This window comes from Oncorhynchus keta, chromosome 4 (genome assembly GCF_023373465.1).
Source record: "Oncorhynchus keta strain PuntledgeMale-10-30-2019 chromosome 4, Oket_V2, whole genome shotgun sequence".
Lineage (NCBI taxonomy): Eukaryota > Metazoa > Chordata > Actinopteri > Salmoniformes > Salmonidae > Oncorhynchus > Oncorhynchus keta.
This window is the reverse complement of record NC_068424.1, coordinates 66609351-66635307: the sequence shown is the minus strand read 5'-3', so window position 1 is coordinate 66635307 and position 25957 is coordinate 66609351. Positions and strand designations below refer to the sequence as shown.

Here is a 25957-nt window from a genome sequence, read left to right as displayed (position 1 = left end):
ACTTTTGCCACTGTCTTACTTGATAGAAAATATCACTGTATCAGTAAGGCTAAAATGTCATGACTGTTTAAACACATTGTACAGTAGAGTAAGAACAGTTTATTTACCAAACTACATCCATTCCTCTGCACATAAACAATGTTCAGTCTCAATCTGAGTACCTGATATTAGAGTACACACTCTCCTGTTGTGTCTCTCTCTTCTTTGTTCCTCTTTTAGTTTTCCTCTCAGAGAAATGCAATGCAGCATAATTCAGGGTATCTGGGTCTTGTTCCTGTGAATAATCATCGTGTTGTTGGTTTTTGATACAAATGCAGTCATAATAATAGCCAGATAATTAGAGTATCTAGTATCATATTGGATATCACCTACCAACAGGCCAGTACTACAACAATTGTATTTATTTACCTGATCACATTCGGTGGTTGAGTTGTCATGTCCAATATGCTGAGCAACACTCACTGCTAACATGAAAAAAACAAGCATGAACATGACAAAAGTCAAGATAGGTAATAGACAGAGATATTTTACTTGATAACAAGTATTGTGTAAAATGTATTAGGTGTTCATCTACAGTTTGTAATACCAGAGAGCTCACCTTTATAATGTTCAGAAATTGTCATTTTATTTCTGCTGAAAACGAGTATAATGATCACAATCACACAGAAAACTGATGTCACTCCCAGTCCAATGATTACATGTTCCAGGGATCTTTCTGAAAGGAAGAAAAAATGTAATAATAAGAGTTTACATATTCCTTATATTAAAATAAAATGTAGGACAGATATACAGCCCTTATATTAAAATAAAATGTAGGACAGATATACAGCCCTTACATTAAAATAAAATGGTAGGACAGATATACAGCCCTTATATTAAAATAAAATGGTAGGACAGATATACAGCCCTTATATTAAAATAAAATGGTAGTACAGATATACATATAAAATAAAATGTAGGACAGATATACAGCCCTTATATTAAAATAAAATATACAGATATACAGCCCTTATATTAAAATAAAAATAAATATACAGCCCTTATATTAAAATAAAATGTAGGACAGATATACAGCCCTTATATTAAAATAAAATGTAGGACAGATTAAACATTAAAATAAAATGGTAGGACAGATATACAGCCCTTATATTAAAATAAAATGGTAGGACAGATATACAGCCCTTATATTAAAATAAAATGGTAGGACAGATATACAGCCCTTATATTAAAATAAAATGGTAGTACAGATATACAGCCCTAATATTAAAATAAAATGGTAGTACAGATATACAGCCCTTATATTAAAATAAAATGGTAGGACAGATATACAGCCCTTATATTAAAATAAAATGTAGGACAGATATACAGCCCTTATATTAAAATAAAATGTAGGACAGATATACAGCCCTTACATTAAAATAAAATGGTAGGACAGATATACAGCCCTTATATTAAAATAAAATGGTAGGACAGATATACAGCCCTTATATTAAAATAAAATGGTAGGACAGATATACAGCCCTTATATTAAAATAAAATGGTAGTACAGATATACAGCCCTAATATTAAAATAAAATGGTAGTACAGATATACAGCCCTTATATTAAAATAAAATGGTAGGACAGATATACAGCCCTTATATTAAAATAAAATGTAGGACAGATATACAGCCCTTATATTAAAATAAAATGTAGGACAGATATACAGCCCTTACATTAAAATAAAATGGTAGGACAGATATACAGCCCTTATATTAAAATAAAATGGTAGGACAGATATACAGCCCTTATATTAAAATAAATGGTAGTACAGATATACAGCCCTAATATTAAAATAAAATGGTAGTACAGATATACAGCCCTTATATTAAAATAAAATGGTAGGACAGATATACAGCCCTTATATTAAAATAAAATGGTAGTACAGATATACAGCCCTAATATTAAAATAAAATGGTAGTACAGATATACAGCCCTAATATTAAAATAAAATGGTAGGACAGATATACAGCCCTTATATTAAAATAAAATGGTAGTACAGATATACAGCCCTAATATTAAAATAAAATGGTAGTACAGATATACAGCCCTTATATTAAAATAAAATGGTAGGACAGATATACAGCCCTTATATTAAAATAAAATGGTAGTACAGATATACAGCCCTAATATTAAAATAAAATGGTAGTACAGATATACAGCCCTTATATTAAAATAAAATGTAGGACAGATATACAGCCCTTATATTAAAATAAAATGGTAGGACAGATATACAGCCCTTATATTAAAATAATATAGTAAGGGAGATATACCACCCTTATATTAAAATAAAATAGTAAGCGACATATATACCACACTTATATTGAAGTAAAACCTTTTTTTTTAAATATACCACCCTTACATTAAAATAACACATTAAGAGAGATATTTACACCACCTGTATATCAAAATAAAATAATAAGAGAGATATATACCACCATTATATTAAAATAAAATTGTAAAATAGATATATACCACCCGTATATTAAAATAAAATACGAAGAAATATGTACTATCCTTATATTAAAATAAAATAGTAAGAGAGATATATACCACCCTTATATTAAAATAAAACAGTAAGAGGGATATATACCACCATGTATATTACAAAAAAATAGTAAGAAATATATACATATATATATATATATATATTTGTTTCTGGCTGCTGGAGAGAGAGGTCATTAGCAGATGAGCTCCCGCATTTTTCAGCATGTTTTTACAAAAAAAAAAATATGTAGAGTTAGATAAACTTTGTCCTGCTAGGTGACCTAAACTGGGACATGCTTAAACCACCTGACCAAGTCCTAAAGATGTGGGACTCCCTAAACCTTTCTCAGATTATCACCAATCCCACAAGGTATGACTCCAAACACCCAGAAAAGGCTTCTCTTATTGGTGTTATCCTCACAAATAATCCTGATAGGTGTCAGTCTGGTGTTTTCGTAATCACTGTTTTACAGCCTGTGTTCGTAATGGCTGCTCAGTAAAACGACCTGTCCTGATTTGTCATAGACGCTTGCTAAAAACATTTAATGAGCAAGCCTTCCTTCATGAACTGGCCTTCAGCTTGATCCTCTCCGTCAAAGACGCTTGGACCTTCTTTTTTGATATTTTCAGTGGTATTGTGTAATTAACAAACACAACACCATAAAGAAAATAAATTATAATTCAAAACAGTTTCAGCCCCATGATCTTGCAGAGTTACTCCACCTCAAGAATTACATTTGGCGAAAAGCTCGACACATGCATACTCAGGCTGACTGGCTCTCATTCAGGCAAATGAGAAATAAGTGCACTCAGGCTAGGAAGGCCAAAGTTAGTTACTTTAAGGAGCAGTTCTCTCTCTGTGGGTCTAACCCCAAGAAGTTCTGGAAAAAGGTTAAAGACCTGGAGAATAAACCCTCCTCCTCACAGCTGCCCATGTCCCTTAATATGGATAGGGTCAACTGGCCAATTGCCAGGGGAAATGCAGAGCGCCAGATTCAAATAAATTGCTATAAGATTCAAACTTTCATTAAATCACACATGTAAGATACTCAATTAAAGCTACACTCGTTGTGAATCCAGTCAACATGTCAGATTTTTAAAATGCTTTTCGGCGAAAGCATAAGAAGCTATTAACTGATAGCATGCACCCATCTGCACCAGCAGTAAACAAAGGAGCTAGCGTAGCAGGCGCTACACAAAACGCTGAAATAAAATATAAAATATGCATTACCTTTGACGAGCTTCTTTTGTTGGCACTCCAATATGTCCATAAACATCACAATTGGTTCTTCTGTTCGATTAATTCCGTCCATATATATTGAAAATGTCAATTTATAAAGCGCGTTTGATCTAGAAAAAAACAGCTTACCAAAATGCAACGTCACTACAAAATATTTCAAAAGTTGCCTATAAACTTTGCCAAAATATTTCAAACTACTTTTGTAATACAACGTTCGGTATTTTTAAACGTTAATAATTGATCAAATTGTAGAGTCAATCTGTATTCAATACAGGAACGAAACCAAACCTGCACTGCTGTTCACGTCTTGCGCAACTCACAAATGTGTCCCCAGTTCCGAGTTGGCCTCCTTATTCAATGCACAAAGGAATAACCTCAACCATATTCCGAAGACTGGCGCTGCTGTTCACGTCTTGCGCAACTCACAAATGTGTCCCCAGTTCCGAGTTGGCCTCCTTATTCAATGCACAAAGGAATAACCTCAACCATATTCCGAAGACTGGCGACATCGTGTGGAAGCGGTAGGAACTGAAAATGGGTTGCTATGAAATATCCAATGGCAAAGACAATGTTGTCAACAGAGAATGGAAGAAAAAAAACCTGAACAGTTAGTCCTCAGGGTTTTGCCTGCTACATAAGTTCTGTTATACTAACAGACATGATTCAAACAGATTTAGAAACTTCAGAGTGTTTTCTATCCAAATCTACTAATAATATGCTTATCTTATATTCTTGGCATGAGTAGCAGGAAGTTGAAATTGGGCACGCTATTTATCCAAAAGTGAAAATTCTGCCCCCTATCTCCAAGAGGTTTTAAAGTTGATGATGTGGTTGTTCCTGACAAGAAGCACATGGCTGAGCTCTTTAATCACCACATCATTAACGTCTTTGGGACTGAAGGGCAGTATTGAGTAGCTTGGAAAAAAAGGTGCCCAGGGTAAACTGCCTGCTACTCAGTCCTAAAAGCCCAGAAGCTAAGATATGCATATAATTAGTAGAGGTGGATAGAAAACACTCTGACGTTTCTAAAACTGTTTGAATGATGTCTGTGAGTATAACAGAGCTCATATGGTAGGCAAAAACCTGAGGAAAAATCCAACCAGGAAGTGGGAAATCTGAGGTTTGTAGTTTTTCAAGTCAATGCCTATTGAATATTTTTTATTTTTTTTATTTTTTTTATTTACTAGGCAAGTCAGTTAAGAACAAATTCTTATTTTCAATGACGGCCTAGGAACAGTGGGTTAACAATATACAGTGTCTATGGGGTCATATTGCACTTCCTAAGGCTTCCACTAGGCTTCCACTGGAATCTTTTTTGATGCTTCTAATGTGAAGGAGGGGGGAACGAGAGCTGAATGAGTCATGGGTCTGGCAGAGTGCTATGAGCTGATCACATGCGCTGACGTGAGAGTTAGCTGCGTTCCATCGCATTTCTACATACAAAGGAATTCTCCGGTTGAAACATTATTGAAGATTTATGTTAAAAACATCCTAAAGATTGATTCTATACTTCGTTTGACATGTTTCCACCAGTGTATATGAAGGGGAGGAGACAGGTTACAGAATGATTTTTAAGCCTTGAGACAATTGAGACATGGATTGTATATGTGTGACATTCAGAGGGTTAATGAACAAGACAAAATATTTAAGTGCCTTTGAACGGGTTATGGTAGTAGGTGCCAGGCGTACGTACTGGTTTTAGTGTGTCAAGAACTGCAACGCAGCTGGGTTTTTCATGCTCAACAGTTTCACATGTGCATCAAGAATGGTCCACCACCCAAAGGACATCCAGACAACTCGACACAACTGTGGGAAGCATTGGAATTAACATGGGCCAGCATCCCTATGGAATGATTTCAACACCTTGTATAATTCATGCCCCAATGAATTGAGTCTGTTCTAGGGCAAAAGGGGGTGCAACTCAATATTAGGGAAATGTTCTTAATGTTTTGTACACTCTGTATACGCACCACATAAATATTACTAAACCTTCTATAATTTATACACTATAACACATAATATTCATTACTTACCAATATTTAGGTTTGTTCCGTTGCCAAACAGGATCTCCCCACATGTGGCCACAGCACAGTAGTAAGTCCCAGCATCAGAGAGACTGAGGTTGTTCTTGGAGAGGCTGTAGACACTGGTCTGTGTAGGAGAGGGAGTCTCAGGGCTCTTCTCACAGTCATCACTCCTGTTCCCAGGGGTGTAAATAACTCCTGGATGGGATTCTCCTGATCCGGCTCTGAACCAGTACACACTGTGTTCTCCTGTACAGGTCTCAGAGAGTACTGTACACTGTAGAATCACAGAGTCTCCTGGATGGACTGGATCAGAAACTGGTTGCTGCACCAATGTAGGGTGATTGTGTCCTATAATGTGTAATTGTATTTAGAAAATTATTCATATGCTTGTAAAGTAGAATTTTAAATAGTAAACATTCTTTTAGGCACACGGCAGTTTTGGAAACAGTGCTTTGCTTGCTAGAAAATAGTGGTGCGATTGCTAATTAACTGTAAACCTTTTATTTATTTGTCAGTAATTATTCAAATGTATTCACCCCACAGTCAGCCAAGATGCTTAGCTAGCCAGCTTAAGAGTTGTTTACAGTAAAAGTTAGTTAGCTACCGTTTCTACACTCTTTTGCTAGCTATACCGTAACAATGTCATTTCAAAAACCTGTCAAAAATGACAAGTGTCTTTACATTTGACCATTATGACATGCATCCATGAATATCCACTTTCTAAGCATACTGCAGCAAGATTGTTAATACGTTCTCGGAACATCAACAGTATAAAGCAGTGTGCATCTACTGTATGTATAACAATACACAAAAACCTTTGAATATTGAAATACGTCATTTAAATTAAATTACCCTTCACAGCCAAAAATGTTGCATTTCCATAGTTCATCCCATACATTGTCCCAATTCCACAAAAGTATGTTGCCTCATCTAATGTGCTGATATTTCTGATAATGAGATTATACCCATATTGAGATTCCTCCACATGGAAACGTGGGTTCTTAAACTCTCCTTTAAGTACAGGTTCTGATGCATAGTTTACAGATGCGACAAGATGGGGCAGTCGGCCAACAGTTTGTCTGTACTAGTACAGGAATTGTTCAGATTCTGCTTTAGGACATGGCAAAGATACAGTGTCTCCAAATAGACGAGTAGTTACTGGTATTGGTTGAGGAGCATCTTCAGTCTGAATCAGGTCTGCCAAAATGTGAATGTAATCAGATGTCAATTTTAAATGGAAATGGACAATGTTAAAACTTTGAATAACAGTGTATATTCTAGAGTAAGTCATCAAACTACTGCAATTCAAATTGTCTGAAGATATATCGGTCACATTGCTGTCCATGCTGAATATATGACTTTAGATATGACTTTCCAATATGATATTGTTATTCTTTTAGATTTTAAATTATACTGTTCAGTAAAGTACTATGTGAGATAAGGACATGTAGCTTACACACTTGAGAGAGAAGTCCCCAAAGAAGGCAGATTCTGATAATCTTGATATGGACTGACTATAGCTTCAACAACTGTTTTTCTTTGTTACTATGAATGACTGACTGACAAAATGAAAAGAATTGTGGGATGTTTAAGATCTCAGAAATACTTGATTGGTTAGGGGAAAGACATACATAATTTCCTGTGCAACATTTTCACCCATTTTCAGCCATGTATTGTATGCAATGTAAAGATTTATGTTGTGCATAATTTTTTGGGCCTATATAGAGCTACATAGTCCAGGACTAATCTGTGTCTGGAAAACAAATTCATGCTAAATTTAGCCACCGATAGCTAACTATCAATGGAAGTGATAAGTCAATTGTGCAGTGTTTTTTTATGGAACGATCACTTTTAAGTAACATCAAACCAAATACAGAGTTTTTTTGGCAATGAGAATTGCATGATTGCCACTACCATTCCCATAGATTTTTAGATAGATGTGGCTAAAGTTAGCTGAAGTCTGTAGTTCCTGTTTAGAGAAAACCGACCAATGGATTACATTTTGTTTTGGCTACTTTCACGGTGAGGAACCATCTTACATGAAGTTGTTAAATGCTGAGCTTCCCCTGTAATGCTGAGTGTGAAGCACACTGTGTAAGGTTGACCCAAAAAAGAAAAGGTTTTAATATGCATTTTAATATTTTGCAACATTATATGGTCAAATAAAATGCAGATTGTTTACAGTTTACTGACAAATACATGAGACACTTACCATATGCAAGAACAAAAAATAAATCATAATAATACATTGAGAACTACCAAATATTTGATCAAATATACATATTCACAGTGGTGGAAAAAGTATTCAATTGTTGTACTTGAGTAAATGTAAAGATTCCTTAGAATCCTTAGAAAATGACTCGAGTGTAATGAGTACGTTTGGGTGTCAGAGAAAATGTATGGAATAAAAAGTACATTATTATCTTTAGGAATGTAGTGAAGTAAATGTAAATGTTGTCAAAAATATAAATAGTAAAGTAAAGTGCAGATACTAAAAAAAAGACTTAAGTAATACTTTAAAGTATTTTACTTAAGTGCTTTACACCACTGCATATTCACAGATTTATGAAGTGTGTGTTCATTCTATGATAGAAGTTCCAATGAAACTTAATGAACTAGGGTTATAAGTCTCTGTTTTTCAGTTAAAAACTCAATTTGAAATGGATATAAGTTGTTATAAATGGTATATCAACAAAGTATTATAAAAAGAGACGAATTAACTAGATTATTCATTCTTCTGAACAGTACTGACACATACAGTTACTTTGTAAAGTATTCAGACCCATTCACTTTCTCCACATTTTGTTAGGTTACAGCCTTATTCTAAAATAGATTCAATGTTTTTTCCCTCATCAATCTTCACACAATGCTCCATAATGACAAAGCAAAAACAGGTTGTTTCTTTTTAGAAATGTTAGCACATTTATTTACATAAGTATTCAGACACTTTGCTATGAGACTAGAAATTGAGCTCAGGTGCATTCTGTTTCCATTGATCATCCTCGAGATGTTTCTACAACTTGATTGGAGTCCACCTTTGGTAAATTCAATTAATTAGACATGACTTGGAAAGGCAAAAACCTGTCTATATAAAGTCCCACAGTTTACAGTGCATGTCAGAGCAAAAACCAAGTCATGAGGTAAAAGGAATTGTCCTTATAGCTCCGTGACATGATTTTGTCAAGGCACAGATCTGGGGAAGGGTACCAAACAAACGTTTGTAACCACCAAGAACCTTCTTAAAGCTGTCTGCCCAGCCAAACTGAGCAATCGGGCCTTGGTCACTGACAGAGTTCCTCTGTGGAGATGGGAGAACCTTCTAGAAGGACAACCATTTCTGCATCACTCTACCAATCAGGCCTTTATGGTAGAGTGGCCAGACGGAAGCCACTCCTCAGTAAAAAGCTCATGACAGCCCGCTTGGACTTTGCCAAAAGGCACCTAAAGGATTCTCAGACCTTGAGAAACCAGATTCTCTGGTCTGATGAATTCAAGATTGAACTATTTGGCCTGAATGTCAAACGTCACATCTTGAGGAAACCTAGCACCATCCCTACGGTGAAGCATGGTTGTTGGAGCATCATGCTGTGGGAATATTTTTCAGTGGCAGGGACTGGGAGACTAGTCAGGATCGAGGGAAAGATGAACGGAGCAAAGTACTGTGATATCCTTGATGAAAACCTGCTCCAGATCGCTCAGGACCTCAGACTGGGGCAAAGGTTCACATTCCAACAGGACAACGACCATAAGCACACAGCCAAGACAATGCAGGAGTGGCTTCGGTACAAGTCTCTGAGTCTCCTTGCCAAAGCCCGGACATGAACCCGAAAGATCATCTCTGGAGAGACCTGAAAGTATCTTTGCAGTGACGATCCCCATTCTACCTGACAGAGCTTGCAGAGAGGAATGGGAGAAAGTCGCCAAATACAGGTGCCACACCCAAGAAGACTCGAGGCTGTAATCGCTGACAAAGGTACTTCAACAAAGCACTAAGTAAAGCATCTGAACACTTATTAAATGGTTGCTTTTTGATTTTTTAAAACAACTTCTACACATCTGTTTTTTCTTTGTCATTATGGAGTATTGTGTGTAGATTGATGAGGGGGGGGGGACTATTTAATCGATTATAGAATAAGGCTGTAACGTAACACAATGTGGAAAAAGTCAAGAGGTCTGAATACTTTCTGAATGCACTGTACGTGGACATTTAAAGATGAATTCCCTACTGCTACTTGTTGACATCAGCTGGCTCAAAGTAAGTGGACCACTCCAGGAGACATTTTGAGCAGAAACATGGATGTAATTCCATTGTCTATAGTATTGCAGCAGGATATTGTATTGTAATATTGTAAAAGTTCATTCGAAAGCAATGTCCTGAGATTATTTAACCAAAACGCTTACATTTTGTCGAAATAGAGATGCTTGACTGAGATAATTTTGTCTATGCTGTATCTGAAACTAAGTTCTCTCCCAGTCTCAGTACCTGACATCAGAGTACACAGTCTCCTGTGGTGTCTCTCTCTTCTTTCTTCCTCTTTTAGTTTTCTTCTCAGAGAAATACAATGCAGCGTAATTTAACATATCTGTGTTTGGCACCTAAGTAAGAGAGTACAGTAAATAAAAACTCAATTGTGCACAATAACAGAAAAGTCTAAATAATAACATTATCAATAATATGTTCAAAGGAAATGTGCATTCTGAGTCTAAGATTCAATTACCTACATAGGGAGCTGCACTGCCAACAATGTAGCTTTTAGAGTTAGTTTCCCTGACATTTGAGGATATCGCTTTCATGGTGAACACTGCAGACATCAGCTCAGAAATTATCTTTGAAATTTCAAGCGTGCTATAACACCGATCTAACGTGGATCTGAGTGAATCCCGGTCGTAGTGTTATATTTTTTCTTACTAGTTAATGACAGGCTATGGCTATGCAAATTAATGTTTAACTAGCAATACAAGCAAATTGTCATAGCTAGCTAAAGTTAACCAATTGGTTCAATATTAGCTAGCTAACATTAGGCTATAACTACCAACACAAAATGGCATTCTGAGAGAACATCACTAACGTTACACACACCTCATACACATAAGTTAACGTTAACTAGCAAGCCAGCCACCTAACATCAGATAATGTTATCTAGCTAACAATAAACTTTAACTTGGGATCTTTTTTTTTGTGCCTTCGTTTATGTTTTTTCAGGGCCTCCCCACTACACGAGGATCAAGAAGTGTTTTGCTGTTTGGGGTAAGTTTCTCAAAAACATGTGATATCACAAAAAGGTGTATGGACCTTTCTGTAACATGCCATTTACATAAAAAATATAGATATGGTTTAAAAAAAGAAAACCTCTTCTTTTAACAATCAGACTCTCTTGGACCAAGGAGAGCAATTGGGCTGACAAGTCTCAGGCAGGGTTACCTCATCAGAGGACAAGATTCTAAAAGTTAAAGTTCTCTTTGGAAGGCACTTCATTTGTATTTCTAAGATGACATGTAATGACATGTAGCAAAGTGTGGCCTCACCTGGGGAACCCTATCCAAGAAGGTAGCAAACTGTAAGAAGTGGTGCTCTCTTGTGGATATCTCATCTGCCTCAAAGCACGAAGAGGATTAAGTATGTAAGTTCAGTAGCAAACTTGGCTTTCCATCTTGTTCATGTACAGCACCCCGGCTGACTGGGTGTTACCAGTAGCTTTTCTAGCATGTATGATGATTAGCTAGGTATTTTTTCACATGAAGGCAGCCAGATATAGCCTCTTTTGTCGTGCTAGGTATCTAGCATTAGCTTACGTTATCTAAATGTAATCACCTGTCTAATCATCTAGCTAGAAATGTACCAATCAAAATTGTTCTGTGACTTACTCAGCAAATGCATTGCAGAAATAGCTACCAAAGGGGACTCGATTCAGGGAACTAGGCATGTGACCCACATCACTACTTCACAGGAGAGGCATTTGAATGTAATGCTTTTTTCCCCCAGAAATGCCTTCTGGAATAAGTGAACGTTCATGTGCCTTAATAACTAACTTGTATACCACCTGTAAATACAAATAAAATGGTTGTATTACGTTGGTTTAGCCACGTAAAAAGTCCGGAATGTTGCCGCTACCCATGATTGGCTGAGATAATAGATAGGTTGGACATGCCGAGAGACGAGTTTGGATTGGTCTACCATGTTGCATGCTTCTGTCTATAACATGAGCGGCTCAGTATATGATAGATAATCATTTTTACTATGGCTTTTTTGAAAGATATCATGATGAACTCCAAAAGTGTTGCTACTGCTATCGACTTTCTGGAGAACGATTGTGCCATGCTGACTCTGAAAATGAATCGGACGATGAGGAAATCCCTGATTTAGGTAAAAACATTTGAATTGAACCAGACGTTGTTGAGTCTTCTGATGACAGTGATGGGGAAGAAACAGTGATCAACAGTGTTTTTATCACGGAAGAAGTTGACTGACTTTTGAAATCAGTGGAATTCCTGGTGTAAACAAAGTATAATGTATATATATATATATTTCCAAGTTTCCAGTTGTCTTGGAGGCACCATTAGCTTCAGCTAAACAATTAACTTTTTTTTCCAAAAGGTGGGGTTACAAGTTAATCAACTTTCAAAGCAGAATTAATTTCTTGTTGTTCCTAAACTGTAATGTATGATATACCATTTTTCTAGCTCTGAGTGTTTACTTTTATCCAATGTAAAAAACAACATTTCAAATGTTGCTAGATATGACCAAATCGAGCTGATTGATCTACCTTTGTTGTCTATTGGCTATTGCCATGTTGTCAAGTACCTCAGTACACATTTTGGTCATGTAACCTACATAATTGATACATTGACATGTACAGTTGCTTTAATTAACACTAAAAAATATTGTGCTAAAGGAAACACTGTGTGTTTAGCACCAGATCGAAATTTAGTGGGGGGTAGAGGTTTCCAAAATAGGGGAGGGTTGTCAAACTTTTTTTTTGCTTTGGGGAGGGTCGTGGGTTTTTTGGAGGAGCACAGGGGAGGGTAGTGTGTTATTTCTCTGGTTTACATTTGCTTTTCTGCTCATATTTTCCTTATAAACAATGGCTTGACTTACTTTTGAGATCACCCTAATAAAGTTTAGAATCATTTGTGATGGTTTTGTATGGTGTGGCTATTATTAAGCTTTCGCTACTGCAGCCCTATGATATGAAGGCAGTGTGCCCCGACGCCCGAACTGTCTCCGACAGTTGAACTTGAGGTGAGGAAAACTGCCTACCAGCATTACTCCTATAATCTAACAATATAATGCTTATCTTTATACAAAAAATTCTGATCGTAAATTTACAAATTCCCTCCCTCTGTATGTTTATACTGTATCTGTATAGCCATTTGACATAAAGAAATGCATGTCTGTGTCGTAGGATGCCACCAGCATATCTCTATATCTCTGAGGTTAGGCCAAAGCTTCTCTTCCTTTCATATATATATATATATATTACTCAAATCTCTGACAGCAGAACCGTTAGGTGGATCTGAATGCATATGGATGTCCATACAATTTATCAAGCAACCTCTGACATGGCATATTGTTTTTATGAAGATTTTAGAATATTCACATGAAAATCTGTCGCCAACTGGATGAAAACCTAGCCACAAACTTCTAAAGAATAAGCTACAAGCCAGCTAAACTTGTAATAATTGTACTTAAACACCCCCCTCATGCTCATAAGGAGGTTGAGCATTTTTCTTTGTCTCCATCTCTGTAATGCATCTGTATCTATGTAATTGTATATTTGTGACTGACCGGCTCGATTTGGTCCTTCGTACAACTTTTGAAATTGTGTTTTTTACATGGGATAAAAGTAGAGACTCAGAACTAGAAAAGTGTATATCATACACTACAGATGAGGAACAATGGGAAAGTAATTCTGCTTTGTAAGTTGATGAACATGTAGCCTCACTTTTGAGAAACTGGCCTTTGAATGTTTTTGGAGCTCACCCATTCAGCATCGTTCACACCCTCTAAAGCCTTAGCCCCACCCATCTCTTTAACTTCTCTAGGGTAGGGGGCTGCTGGATGAAAAGTAGGGGCTGCTGGATGAAAAGCATGCCCAAATTAAACTTCCTTCTACTCAGGACCAGAAGACAGGATATGCATATAATTAGTAGATTTGGATAGAAAACATTCGAAAGTTTCCAAAACTATTAAAATAATGTCTGTGAGTATAACATAACTGATTTGGCAGGCGAAAACCTGAGAAAAATCCATTCAGGAAGTGGGATTTTCTTTCTTTCTTTTTTTCTGTTCAATGCCATTACAGTATCCATTGACTTAGGACTCAAATTGCAGTTCCTATGCCTTCCACTAAATGTCAACAGTCTTTAGAAATGGTTTCAGTCTTGTATTCTGAAAAATGAGGGAGTAAGAGCAGTCTGAATGAGTAGACCCTGTCGTGTCACAGAGCTTTTTCATGTACATGACCGAGTGCCTTTCTTGTTTACCTTTTATATTGACAACGTTATTGTCCGTTTGAAATATTATCGATTAAACATCGTTTGACATGTTTCTATGAACTTTACAGATACAATTTGGATTTTTTTTTTGTCTGCCTGTTGTGACTGCTGGATTACTGAAGGAAACGTGCAAACAAAATGGAGGTTTTCGGATATAAAGAGAGACTTTAAAAGAACAAAAGGAACATTTATTGAATAAATGAATGTCTTCTGAGTGCAAACATAGGAAGATCATCAAAGGTAAGTGATTCATTGTATCTCTATTTCTGAATTGTGTAACTCCTCTACTTGGCTGGTTACTGTTTGTCTGCTGGGCTATGTTCTCAAATAATTGTAAGGTATGCTTTCGCCATAATGCATTTTTTAAATCTGACACCGTGGTTGAATTCACAAGAAGTGAATCTTTAAACCTATGTAAAATAGTTGTATCTTTTCTGAATTTTTATAATGAGTATTTCTGTATTTGAATTTGGCGCTCTGCAATCTCACTGGATGTTGGCCAGGTGGGACGCTAGCGTCCCACATACCCTAGAGAGGTTAAGGAATCACATCTGACGCCATGTACGAAACAACCAAAACTTTCAAGACTAAAGGCTTGTTTATACTACAGGTGTGTTCGTAAATTTAATCAGGAGTGCCAGAGTGTGCTCCGAGTGCACTCTGGGAGTTCATGAACTCGGAGTGTTTTCAAATTGTCCATTTGTTAATTCGGAGCTAGCTAACAGTATACTTTAACTTGAAATGAAAACGACTTTCTGACTAAATTAGAAACATGTAATATCTGAAAATGTAGCTAGCTATACTCTCTTACCTGTATACATGGATGGACGCTTCTCCCTCTCTATCACGGATGCCATGGTTATTATTGTAACAATGACAAAATATGATATGCCTGTATGGCACAAGGACTTTAACCATTCACGTGTCAATGTGGAGAAGGCTGATGGTGATGGGATGTATTGACTTGTTCTTACAAACACGGACCCAACAGATGAAGCCGTTTACTATTGTGCAGTGAGAACAGCCTATGAAGTCAACTTCAATGGGACTCTTTTACTATTGAAAGGTAATCATAGTATCTAAATACTATTAACATTAGTACATTTACATGTTATTCACACAGCTCGCATCGTACCCACTGTGATGTTGATTTTTTTTTAAATGCCAGTAGTAGCATATGTGTTATTACAAAATAAAAACCCTCATTAATGTATACAATTAGCTGACAAAACGGAACTCTTTGAATCTTTGTGAAGCATGTGATACATTAGATAATTAAAACATGTATCCCATTTAGGTAAGAATCACCAAAGGTCACACTACCATACCGTGGTGCAGAGGCCAGTGTCTGACCCAGTCCATCCAGGACACTCTGTGACTATGCAGTGTACAGTACTCTCTGAGACCTGTACAGGAGAACGCAGTGTGTACTGGTTCAGAGCTGGATCAGGAGAATCCCATCCAGGAGTCATTTACACCTCTGGGAACAAGAGTGATGAGTGTAAGAAGAGCCCTGAGAATCCTTCTACTACACAGAGCTGTGTCTACAGCCTCTCCAAGAACAACCTCAGCCCCTCTGATGCTGGGACTTACTACTGTGCTGTGGCCACATGTGGTGAGATCCTGTTTGGCAAAGGAACAAAACTGGATGTCAAAGGTACATTTACATTTAAGTCATTTATGTAAATGGTACTTTTATGTATGTAAATGATCAGAAGGGAAGATGCCTCGTAACCTTAGAACTGATAAACATTGCACCATAATAGCAAACAGAGGTCAACAATCAATTAAAATGCCTACTAAGATACATGGAACTTAATATGCAGTCTTTTAAAAGGTTGGACAAAGAAGTTCCTGTTGTTCATTATTATTATTTTGTTTTTAGATCATAAAAAGCGTTTTTTATTGTATTGTTATTATGTTCCCCATGTATTTGTAGTTGGGATGGACTGTAATGCACTGGTTCCAGTTGGTATTGGTCTGTGTGGAGCATTAATGCTGAATGCTGTGTTACTGTTCTTCATCCACTCAAGTCAAAAGGAAACAAACGGTGAGCATTAAACTGGTGCTATAATTGGCCATTTTCTTGACTACATGAAACATTGAATTTTAAACAATTAAATAATGTAATTATATTTATCCAAATACATTTTTTTTTAAAGTATGTGACTACTATCTTACTTAATGAATAACATCAATGCTTTATTTTTTACTGAGGCCAGCAATTTGAGATGCCTGCTCTGCCACTCTACTATTCTGTAACAAAGCCTTGTGGAAGTGATTCACTCATCTCAGGAATTGTTGTTTTTCTCTCCATGTTTCTTCTCAGGGATTCAGTAGTGACTGGCCTCAATACACTGCAGTGACCTTTATGACCAAGACTACTGGAACCAGGAGAAAGAAATGAAAGAACAGGGGGAGCATCCAATCGGTCAACCATTTTAAGTTGCAACCTGACAGAAACAAGCAATCTTTTTTTACAGAAATAGATTACAGTTTGTTTTCTATAGTTTAAAGGGGTGTTACTAACCAATCATGTATACAGTGTGGCTTGTGCTTTCTTGTTTCTTTGATAATTTCTGAAATTAAGTGTGACTGCATGTGCAGTATGTTTAATTAGTAGTCCATTTCAAAGAGTTGAACTTTGATGACAATTGTGTAAATCAACTTTGTAATTTTATTAAAAGCTCCATTTTAAATAACGTGATGAATCAGACAATGTTTAAATATAAAGTGGTTTGATGATCCTACACAGTCCTACTGGTACATGCTGGTGCATTATAGCTATAAACATGCTGTTGGAACTCAATAAATACTGTAGAACGTAATTAACCTACATTAAATACAATGTTTAAGAAGGTATGCTAACTTTCATGGGTTACAGTAAATACCACAACAATAATACATTTAGGAAGAATTATTAAAACAATAAAAATAGAACTATTATACAATTATGTATAATTGCAAATAAAGAAAAATGACTTCAAATGGGGAAAAAATGTGAAATACTTTTAAATTGCAACAAACCTTACTGTCGATAAAATAGTTAAGTAATCCTTGTCTGATCCAGAACGGCTCATAGGTTCAATATTTAATAATGGAATTCAGCTTGATGTACAAGTATACTGTACCTCCTGCACAGGATACTTAACCCAATCCATCTCCTTTATACTGAGTGCCAAGCAGAGAGCTATCCAGTCCCATTTTTAGAGTAATTTGAGTGACTTGACCAGGGATCAAACCCTCAACCTTCTAATCTCACGGTGAACAATAAGCACAAGGCAACTGAGTTGGCTCACAGTTAAACAGTATGTCTATACAAAAGGCGAAGACACAAGAGATATGATACAAGAGAAGAACATAGAATCACTAAAGATGTCTAAAATAACAATACAATCACAGATTAAGATTAAAGACCAGATTTTAGATTAAAGATATATTTTACTGCATGATTTAAAGACCTCAATGGTTTCTGGCCCTCTACCTCACAGGACAAGCCATTCCATAACAGTGGTGCTCTGACAGAGAACACTTCTAGAATAACAAGTTTATTCTATGATACATTATAGTACCAGCGAGGCTAAAATGTCATGACTGTCTGAATACATTATATACATCTATACTAATAAGAGTTTCTTGACCAAACTACACCCATTCCTCTGCACATGAACAAAGGTCAGTCCCCGTCTGAACACCTGACATCAGAGTACACAGCTCTGTAAATATTGTACATATTTTCATTATTTTAAAGTGTTTTGTTTTTGCTTATTTTTTTATTAATGTTTTGGTTTTGAATGTTCTAGGGTTTGATCACTTGTTTTTTGCGGTCTTGACTCACAAGGTTACTGGACGGAGATGAAAAGTCTGTTCGGCTTCATAGCTAGCTAGCTGGTTGAAATGATACAGCAGCATCAGCTTATTTTGTTTCATCTGCCAGGAAAGGAAAACGTGTCTGGAGATGGCAGAGGAGATTCAGGGACTGTTGATGTGTGAACACATTTCCAGAAGACATGGCAACACCCAGGTGGTTGCTACATTTTTGGTAATGGAGAACCAGTACCGACAGAAAGGAGCGGTTTCTATGGAGCAACTGAATGCAGGAGAAGCAGGTGTGGTGCTCCGTTGAAGAGCTACTGGCCTGTTTGTCAGACTGTCTATGTCTCTCTCTTTCTGTACCATCGATGCCCCCTCTGCTCAAACTATACTGCCTTTCCAACCCAAACTAACTCAACTCCCATTCCATCCTCCCCAGCTAACTATACACATTCAATCTCCATCCCAATCATCTCAATTTAAATTTGTTGTGTTGAATGTTTGTTTGATTACAAGCTAAATATATGATTATTATTATCATATTATATACATTGGTTGACTGAAGCCACATATTGAAGGAGATATTTGATTAAATAGCTTGTGTTTGAAGTTAAGTTTAACTATCAATAGCTTGTATTTTGTTTTTAGCATTTTTTTAGTATATACTGTACATTAATTTCTGGTCAATGATGAGAATATTGTCATAGCAAAATGTACTTCAACCCCTATGCTATATGCACCACTTAAATATGACTTTTTTATACATTACAACTCATAATATTCATTACCTAACAATATTTGGGTTTGTTCCGTCGCCAAACAGGATCTCCCCACATGTGGCCACAGCACAGTAGTAAGTCCCAGCATCAGAGAAACTGAGGTTGTTCATGGAGAGGCTGTAGACACGGCTCTGTGTAGGAGAAGGCCTCAGGGCTCTTCTCACACTCATCACTCCTGTTCCCATGGGTGTAAATGACTCCTGGATGAGATTCCCCTGATCCGGCTCTGAACCAGTACACACTGTGTTCTCCTGTACAGGTCTCAGAGAGTACTGTACACTGTAGAATCACAGAGTCTTCTGTTTGGACTGGGTCAGACACTGGCTGTTGCTCTACAGTCTGGTAGTGTGACCTTTTCTGACTGAGACCTAATTGATGTTGTTTTCATGAAAGAAATGTCAGTGTCACGTGAAAACAAAATTATTGCAGTTTGGCTGTCTAGAATCATATGTATGTAGCACCCTCAGCATCTATAACTATGGATAACTTAACAAACAAAACTGTTGTGATAAACATTGAAATAAGAGTCTCCTGGATGGACTGGGTCAGACTCTGGTTGCTGGTCCACTGTCTTGTAGTCAGACTTCTAACCATTTCCTAAATTAATCAGAACATAATGAGCAATTAACAGACCTTAAAATAGTATAAGATAAACATATTTTACTGCAATCTTTCTGTAGGCTGAGAAATTACAAATGTACCGATCAAATATTTTGTTTAATTACTGAACAAATTATTGTCCAATTAACACTTATAAATATAGATTAAAATGATTTTACCTTTCAAAGACAGATATGTGCCATCTCTAAATTCCACAGTCATCTGTCTTCCAATTGTACAATAGTACATGGTTTCATCTTCTGGGATCATCTTCATGATAGTAAGGCAAAACATGATCTGATCAAATTTTACATTGAAGTGTGAATTAGTCAATCCAAAGTGAAGCACAGGCTCTGTTAAATATTTCTGCATTCATGTGACAAGTTGTGGAATACCTCCCATAGTTTGCTTGTACCAGTGCATTTGCTCATCGCTGAATTCTTCTTCTGGGAAAACACATAGCAGGGTTACAGGATCACCAAGTTGAACAGTGGTCACTGGACTTAGCAGGTTAATATGGTCTACATCTAAATCAAATGGAAACAGAAACACAAGCACACTGTAGTTATCACACAGACAAGGACAAATGATAAGAGAAAACAAGTCTGTGAAAATCATTCCAGATGAAATACATTTATTTTGCTTTCTTTGTTTCTTAGCACTGACTCAAGTTATAATTCATTTTTAGATGGTATGTGTGTTGGTTGAACGTTCTAAATGTCCATTTATCCTACCCTTCAAGAAGCTTGAATTGTATTGAATTGCACAGCACCACAACAAAACATTTTTGAATATTCTACCAGTGATGAAATTGTACTTACACACTGCACTGAGAATATTCACAGCAACCCCTAATCTGACCATCATGGTATGTAACATTTGGGGAGGTGGTGTTTGTTTGGTCGGTGCTTAAATGACAACCAAAGATCAAATATTCAAACTTGAAAACATACCTCATTGGCTGGAACATAGTGTTCAATACTTCCTGTAAAATGTTCCAACCCGTGACCCATTTCTTCGATTAACCTGACAAGCCTGTCATGTCATAAGGTCCCCACCGTAGCTTACATGTTACTGTATACTATGGTGTCTCATATATAGTTTATTTTTAAGTGCCTGATTGTCCTATCCACATTACTTTTTGTTGTTGTATGGATACATTTGTATAGATTATGTCATGTATTTTGGTGATACCTATACCATTTTTGACCGTGATTGTTTTTATGGTCTCAAATGTGGTCTCAATGTGGTTTAAAAAAATATCTGTATTTTGTATAATTGTATCATTGTGGTTTGAAACTTAAATAAATTTGTCTAACTAACTATAACAATGAATTTCTTATTTTTTCTGTCTGTCTGCACAGTACATGTGCTATATATTTCCAGTCTTTTAACTTGTCCTGTTTCATTGAATTGTTTTTGTCATGAAAACATCTGACTGAAAATGCACTTGTTTCCCTTGTAGGTGTTTTGACTACAACACTGTGAAGTCCTATATCGAAGTGGTCTGGGATCATTTAAGGTAGACTGGGTTGATTACCTGAAAGCTCTCAAGTGTCAGGCTAAACAGGCAGTAACCAGTGGACCGCTCAGGAACCCAACGTCTTAAAGGAAACAATTGATTTGGTTTGATATTTATTTTTACAACCAAATGTCTATTTATGATGTAAATGGCATGTTATAGAAGGGTCCAGACACCTTTTTGTCATTTCAAATTTTTAGAAACTTACCTCAAATAGCAAATCACTTCCTCATTATTGTGTGGTACAGAGGCCCTGAAAAAACCCAAACAAAGGCTCCAAAAACACCCAAATATGTCATTTTAGAAACGTCAAAGCTCTCAGTGTAGGAATGCAGGTCTTAAGATGTTGTACACATGAGATTGTGTAATTAAAAACTTTATCCACAATGTTATATTCCCTTTTATGTGACTCGAGACATTTCCCCTATCCAGCTGTTCCAGTGTTCATGTAACCAGCTGCCACATACACACAGTCAACTAAGTGTATGTTATCTTCTGACCCACTGGAATTGTGATACAGTGAATTATACGTGAAATTATCTATCTGTAAACAATTGTTTGGAAAATTACTTGTGTCATGCACAATGTAGATGTCCTAATCGACTTTCCAAAATAATAATTTGTTAACAAGAAATGTATGGAGTGGTTGAAAAACGAGTTTTAATGACTCCAACCTAAGTGTTTGTAAACTTCCGAATTGAACTGTATATATATAAAATATGAATATCATGGTGGACACCTAAGACTTTGTATGCAATGCTCTGATACATTTAGTGCTCAAATCTCTGACAACTGAACAATGAGGTGGACACAAGGAATAGTGTTTGGTAATTTGTTATAGGCTGTTTTTAAGGACACGTAAATGTGGCTCATATGGCCAACATCCCTCATTTATTGATGGCGCTGGCTGTGCCAGGTTGGATCTGATGGTGCATTGGCACATAAACTTGTCTGTGGACAATTCAATGCATATATTTTATATAATTATAAATACAGCATCAAAATGTTGAAAATCTAATTCCCTCTAGCTGATCATTGTTTGCAGCTGGCTCTGATCGTAGTGTAATGAAACAATCAGGGAGAGTGAGCACATCTGTGGTGGTCGGTGAACCCTCAACCTTCAGGCCCGTAGCCCTGCGTGGCATTGACTGTGCCACAAAAGCAAGCTAAAGTGGCAAAGTCAATATCCACATTTATAAACACAGTTATTGTTATTTGTGGGTGTAAACATTCTTTTTAGTAAATTCTTTAAGGGAGGAGAGTGTTTAGTCTATTTTACAGTAGAACAGGAGGATCATTTGAAAATATTTTTAACTTTGGAGAGGGGGATGCTTTATTCTGACACTTTGAGTTGGACCAGCCCCTCCCCCCAATAAATGTATATCTGTCCCTTAGATAACCAACCAGGTTGTTGGTGGGAAAATCTAACAGGAAGTGTAGCATGATATAGTTTTCTCCAGCCTATCAGATAGGTCTGTGAGTATAGACTTGCCATTTTTGCATTTCATGGGCAGAGGACAACTGCACCAGACGTGTAAGAGCTACTCACCAAGATGATTAAAACTGGAGTGATTGTGGTACTTCTCAATTTGATGTGTAAGTGAAATTCCAATCTTAACCTATTTTTCAATCATTAATAGCTTAATTCCAAGACCCTAGTTTTGGACTAAAACTATTCATAATGGAGATTGTGAAAAGCATTCTACATGGAGATTGTCTAGTATGTGTATGGGAAAGCAGTCGCTTATCATGTATTTCTAATATGTAGTTCATTAAACTAATCTGAAATGTTAAAGGAAACATATGGATAAAAACTGTGGACATGTTTCACCTCAAACACAATTGAAGGTGTTACAGAAAAAAATATTTACTGAAAAATGTTTTTCCCATTTAAGTTGATTGTTTCTTGTAAATGCATTGCATAATCACTTTATAACGTAGGCAATAGTTGTAATTTAATTGGCATGGTTATAAAATGTGTTTTTACAGATATGACACAATGCAATGATGTTCAGTATCAAACTCAAGTTCGGGAGGTTCATCCTGGGGACCCAGTGACACTATACTGTGTTTTTTCAAAAGAAGATATCAATATGTTCTGGTACAAACAAATGGTTGGGCAAAAGCCTCAAACTATTGTAACAATGACAAAATATGATATGCCTGTGTGGCACAAGGACTTTAACCATTCACGTGTCAATGTGGAGAAGGCTGATGGTGATGGGATGTATCGACTTGTTATTACAAACACGGACCCAACAGATGAAGCCGTTTACTATTGTGCAGTGAGAACAGCCTATGAAGTCAACTTTATCAATGGGACTCTTTTACTATTGAAAGGTAATCATAGTATCGAAATACTATTAACATTAGTACATTTACATGTTATTCACACAGCTCGCATCGTACCCACTGTGATGTTGATTTTTTTAAATGCCAGTAGTAGCATACACATATGTGTTATTACAAAATAAAACCCCTCATTAATGAATACAATTAGCTGACAAAACGGAACTCTTCGCATCTTTGTGAATGAAGCATGTGATATATTAGAGAATCAAAACATGTATTCCATTTAGGTAAGAATCACCAAAGGTCACACTACCATACTGTAGTGCAGAGGCCAGTCTCTGACCCAGTCCATCCAGGACACTCTGTGACTCTGCAGTGTACAGTATTCTCTGAGACCTGTACAGGAGAACGCAGTGTGTACTGGTTCAGAGCCGGATCAGGAGAATCCCATCCAGGAGTCATTTACACCCATGGGAACAAGAGTGATGAGTGTAAGAAGAGCCCTGAGACTACTTCTACTACACAGAGCTGTGTCTATAACCTCTCCAAGAACAACCTCAGTCTCTCTGATGCTGGCACTTACTACTGTGCTGTGGCCACATGTGGGGAGATCATGTTTGGCAATGGAACAATCCTGATTATTAGTAGGTAGTATATATGTATATATCTAAAATCTAAAGCATTCTTAACTGAAGCCATGATTAAAGGTTGAATAGTATCAGTTCTTGTGGTTTTACACTTAAAAAAACATCTATATAACTGTATTTCACATAAGTATGCATGTCAGAACTATGATTTTGTTTTACATTTCTAGAAAAAGCAACAGATCCTGTAATCATTGCTCTGGGAGTGACCTCGGCCGTCTGTGTGATTGGGATCATTATCCTCATCTGCACCAGACATACTAGACCAGTTTGTGAACATTGTAAAGGTCAACTATTTCACTTTGAAAATTGTTATTTAAAGATTATCTAAAACGGTTTTGCAAATTTCCCTTTGAAAGTCTAGTAATTTTGATGCTTTGTTTTTATTAATGGAAACAGTGGGTGTTTCTCAGCATATCGGACATGACAACTCAACTAGAGAATCAAGCAGCAAGGTAAACACAGCAAAGTTGTCTAAACAATATTGTCCAGAAATGTAACATGGCATTACTTTTCTCACCTTATTATTTTAAAACTACATATCCTGTTAGGGTTTAATATTGTATAATAGTTTGATGAAAATATGACTATTCACAGGATCAAGATGCAGATACCCTGAATTATGCTGCATTGCATTTCTCTGAAAGGAAAACTAAAAGAGGAAGAAAGAAGAGAGAGACACAACAGGAGACTGTGTACTCTGATGTCAGGTACTCAGACTGGGAGTGAATGACAGTGCAGAGGAATACATTTGTCAAAAATCTATTTTTTAACTGCTATTATATACTTTGTCAAGACAAAAAGCAACACTCTTTTTGTATCATAGAGCTTCAGGGTTTTTCTCATCTCTGCAACCAAGAACCAAATCTCATTTCTAGACTAATGTGAGTAGCAGAATCAAGGCAGTATCTTTCCTGTACTTTATTGTTCATGTTTTCACTTAATTCACGAATTGATCCCAATTGTTGTTGTAATGTTAAATTAACCTTGTGGTATTTACCACAGCATTTCTTGAGTTCAAATTTGAATTCATGAATCTGTTGATGTACAGTATATTTTGCTTTATTACATTACAAAATGTACCATTGCACATTAAAACACATTTGACCAGAAAATATTGTTTCCATGTGAACCCAGTGCAGTCTCTCAAAGTTATATTAACAATGTCATAATGAAATCATGACAAACCACCATACCGCTTCCCAGTGGTGATCTGGGCACCCTTTCCAACCATGTACATACTGTATGTCCATATGGTACCGTCTCCATTCAAGGAATTGACAACATCCCCTCTTACAATTCCTACAAGATACCCACACTGCAGTATCACTTATACCCTGTTCACACTGCTAAACTGAGCTTTACTGCACTGCCCTGGTTCTCTGGCAAGCATAAAGATGTAGGATCTTAATTACATCACACTGTTACATGATCAAATTGTATTTTTCACATGCTTTGTAAACAACAGGTGTAGACTAACAGTGAAATGCTTACTTAAATAGAAAGATACACGAGGAATAAATACACAACTAGTAAGATTAACTTGGCTATATACACAGGGTACCAGTACAGAGTCATTGTGAGGGGGTACGAGGTAACTGAGGTAGATATGTACGTTTAGGTAGGGTAAAGTGACTAGGCAACAAGCTAGATAATTAACAGTAGCAGCAGCATATGTGAGTCAAAAGACTTAGTGCAAACAGGATCAATACAGATAGTCTGGTGTCACGAACCGGCTCGAAGCCCGTAACAAAAGGGAGACAACGTGGAGATAAGGAATAACAAAATATATTCATTAACTAAGGTAACATAAATGCAATTAACTTCTTACAGCTGTAACGGTTTTCTTCTGGTGAAAGAGAGGCGGACCAAAATGCCACGTGGTGGTTATTCATGTTTAATTTATAAAGACACTATACATGAATAAACTAACAAAAACAATAAACGTGCGAAAACCTAAACAGCCCTATCTGGTGCAATCACAGAGACAGGGACAATCACCCACAAAACCCAACACAA

At 36.6% G+C, this 25957-nt stretch overlaps 1 protein-coding gene and 1 pseudogene across 1 annotated transcript; one reads left to right on the top strand and one right to left on the bottom strand.

The window, feature by feature from the left end:
• Positions 1-148: 148 nt before the first annotated feature.
• On the bottom strand, positions 149-19065 carry LOC118384051 (uncharacterized; annotated as a pseudogene).
• Positions 19066-22426: 3361 nt separating this feature from the next.
• Positions 22427-25043, top strand: LOC118383995 (uncharacterized). The gene is made up of 6 exons (XM_035770356.1): positions 22427-22598; positions 22992-23342; positions 23582-23938; positions 24109-24225; positions 24338-24393; positions 24536-25043. The coding sequence occupies exons 1-6, from the start codon at positions 22556-22558 to the stop codon at positions 24665-24667; spliced, it is 1056 nt and encodes a 351-aa protein (XP_035626249.1). The 5' UTR covers positions 22427-22555; the 3' UTR covers positions 24668-25043.
• The last annotated feature ends 914 nt before the right edge of the window (positions 25044-25957 follow it).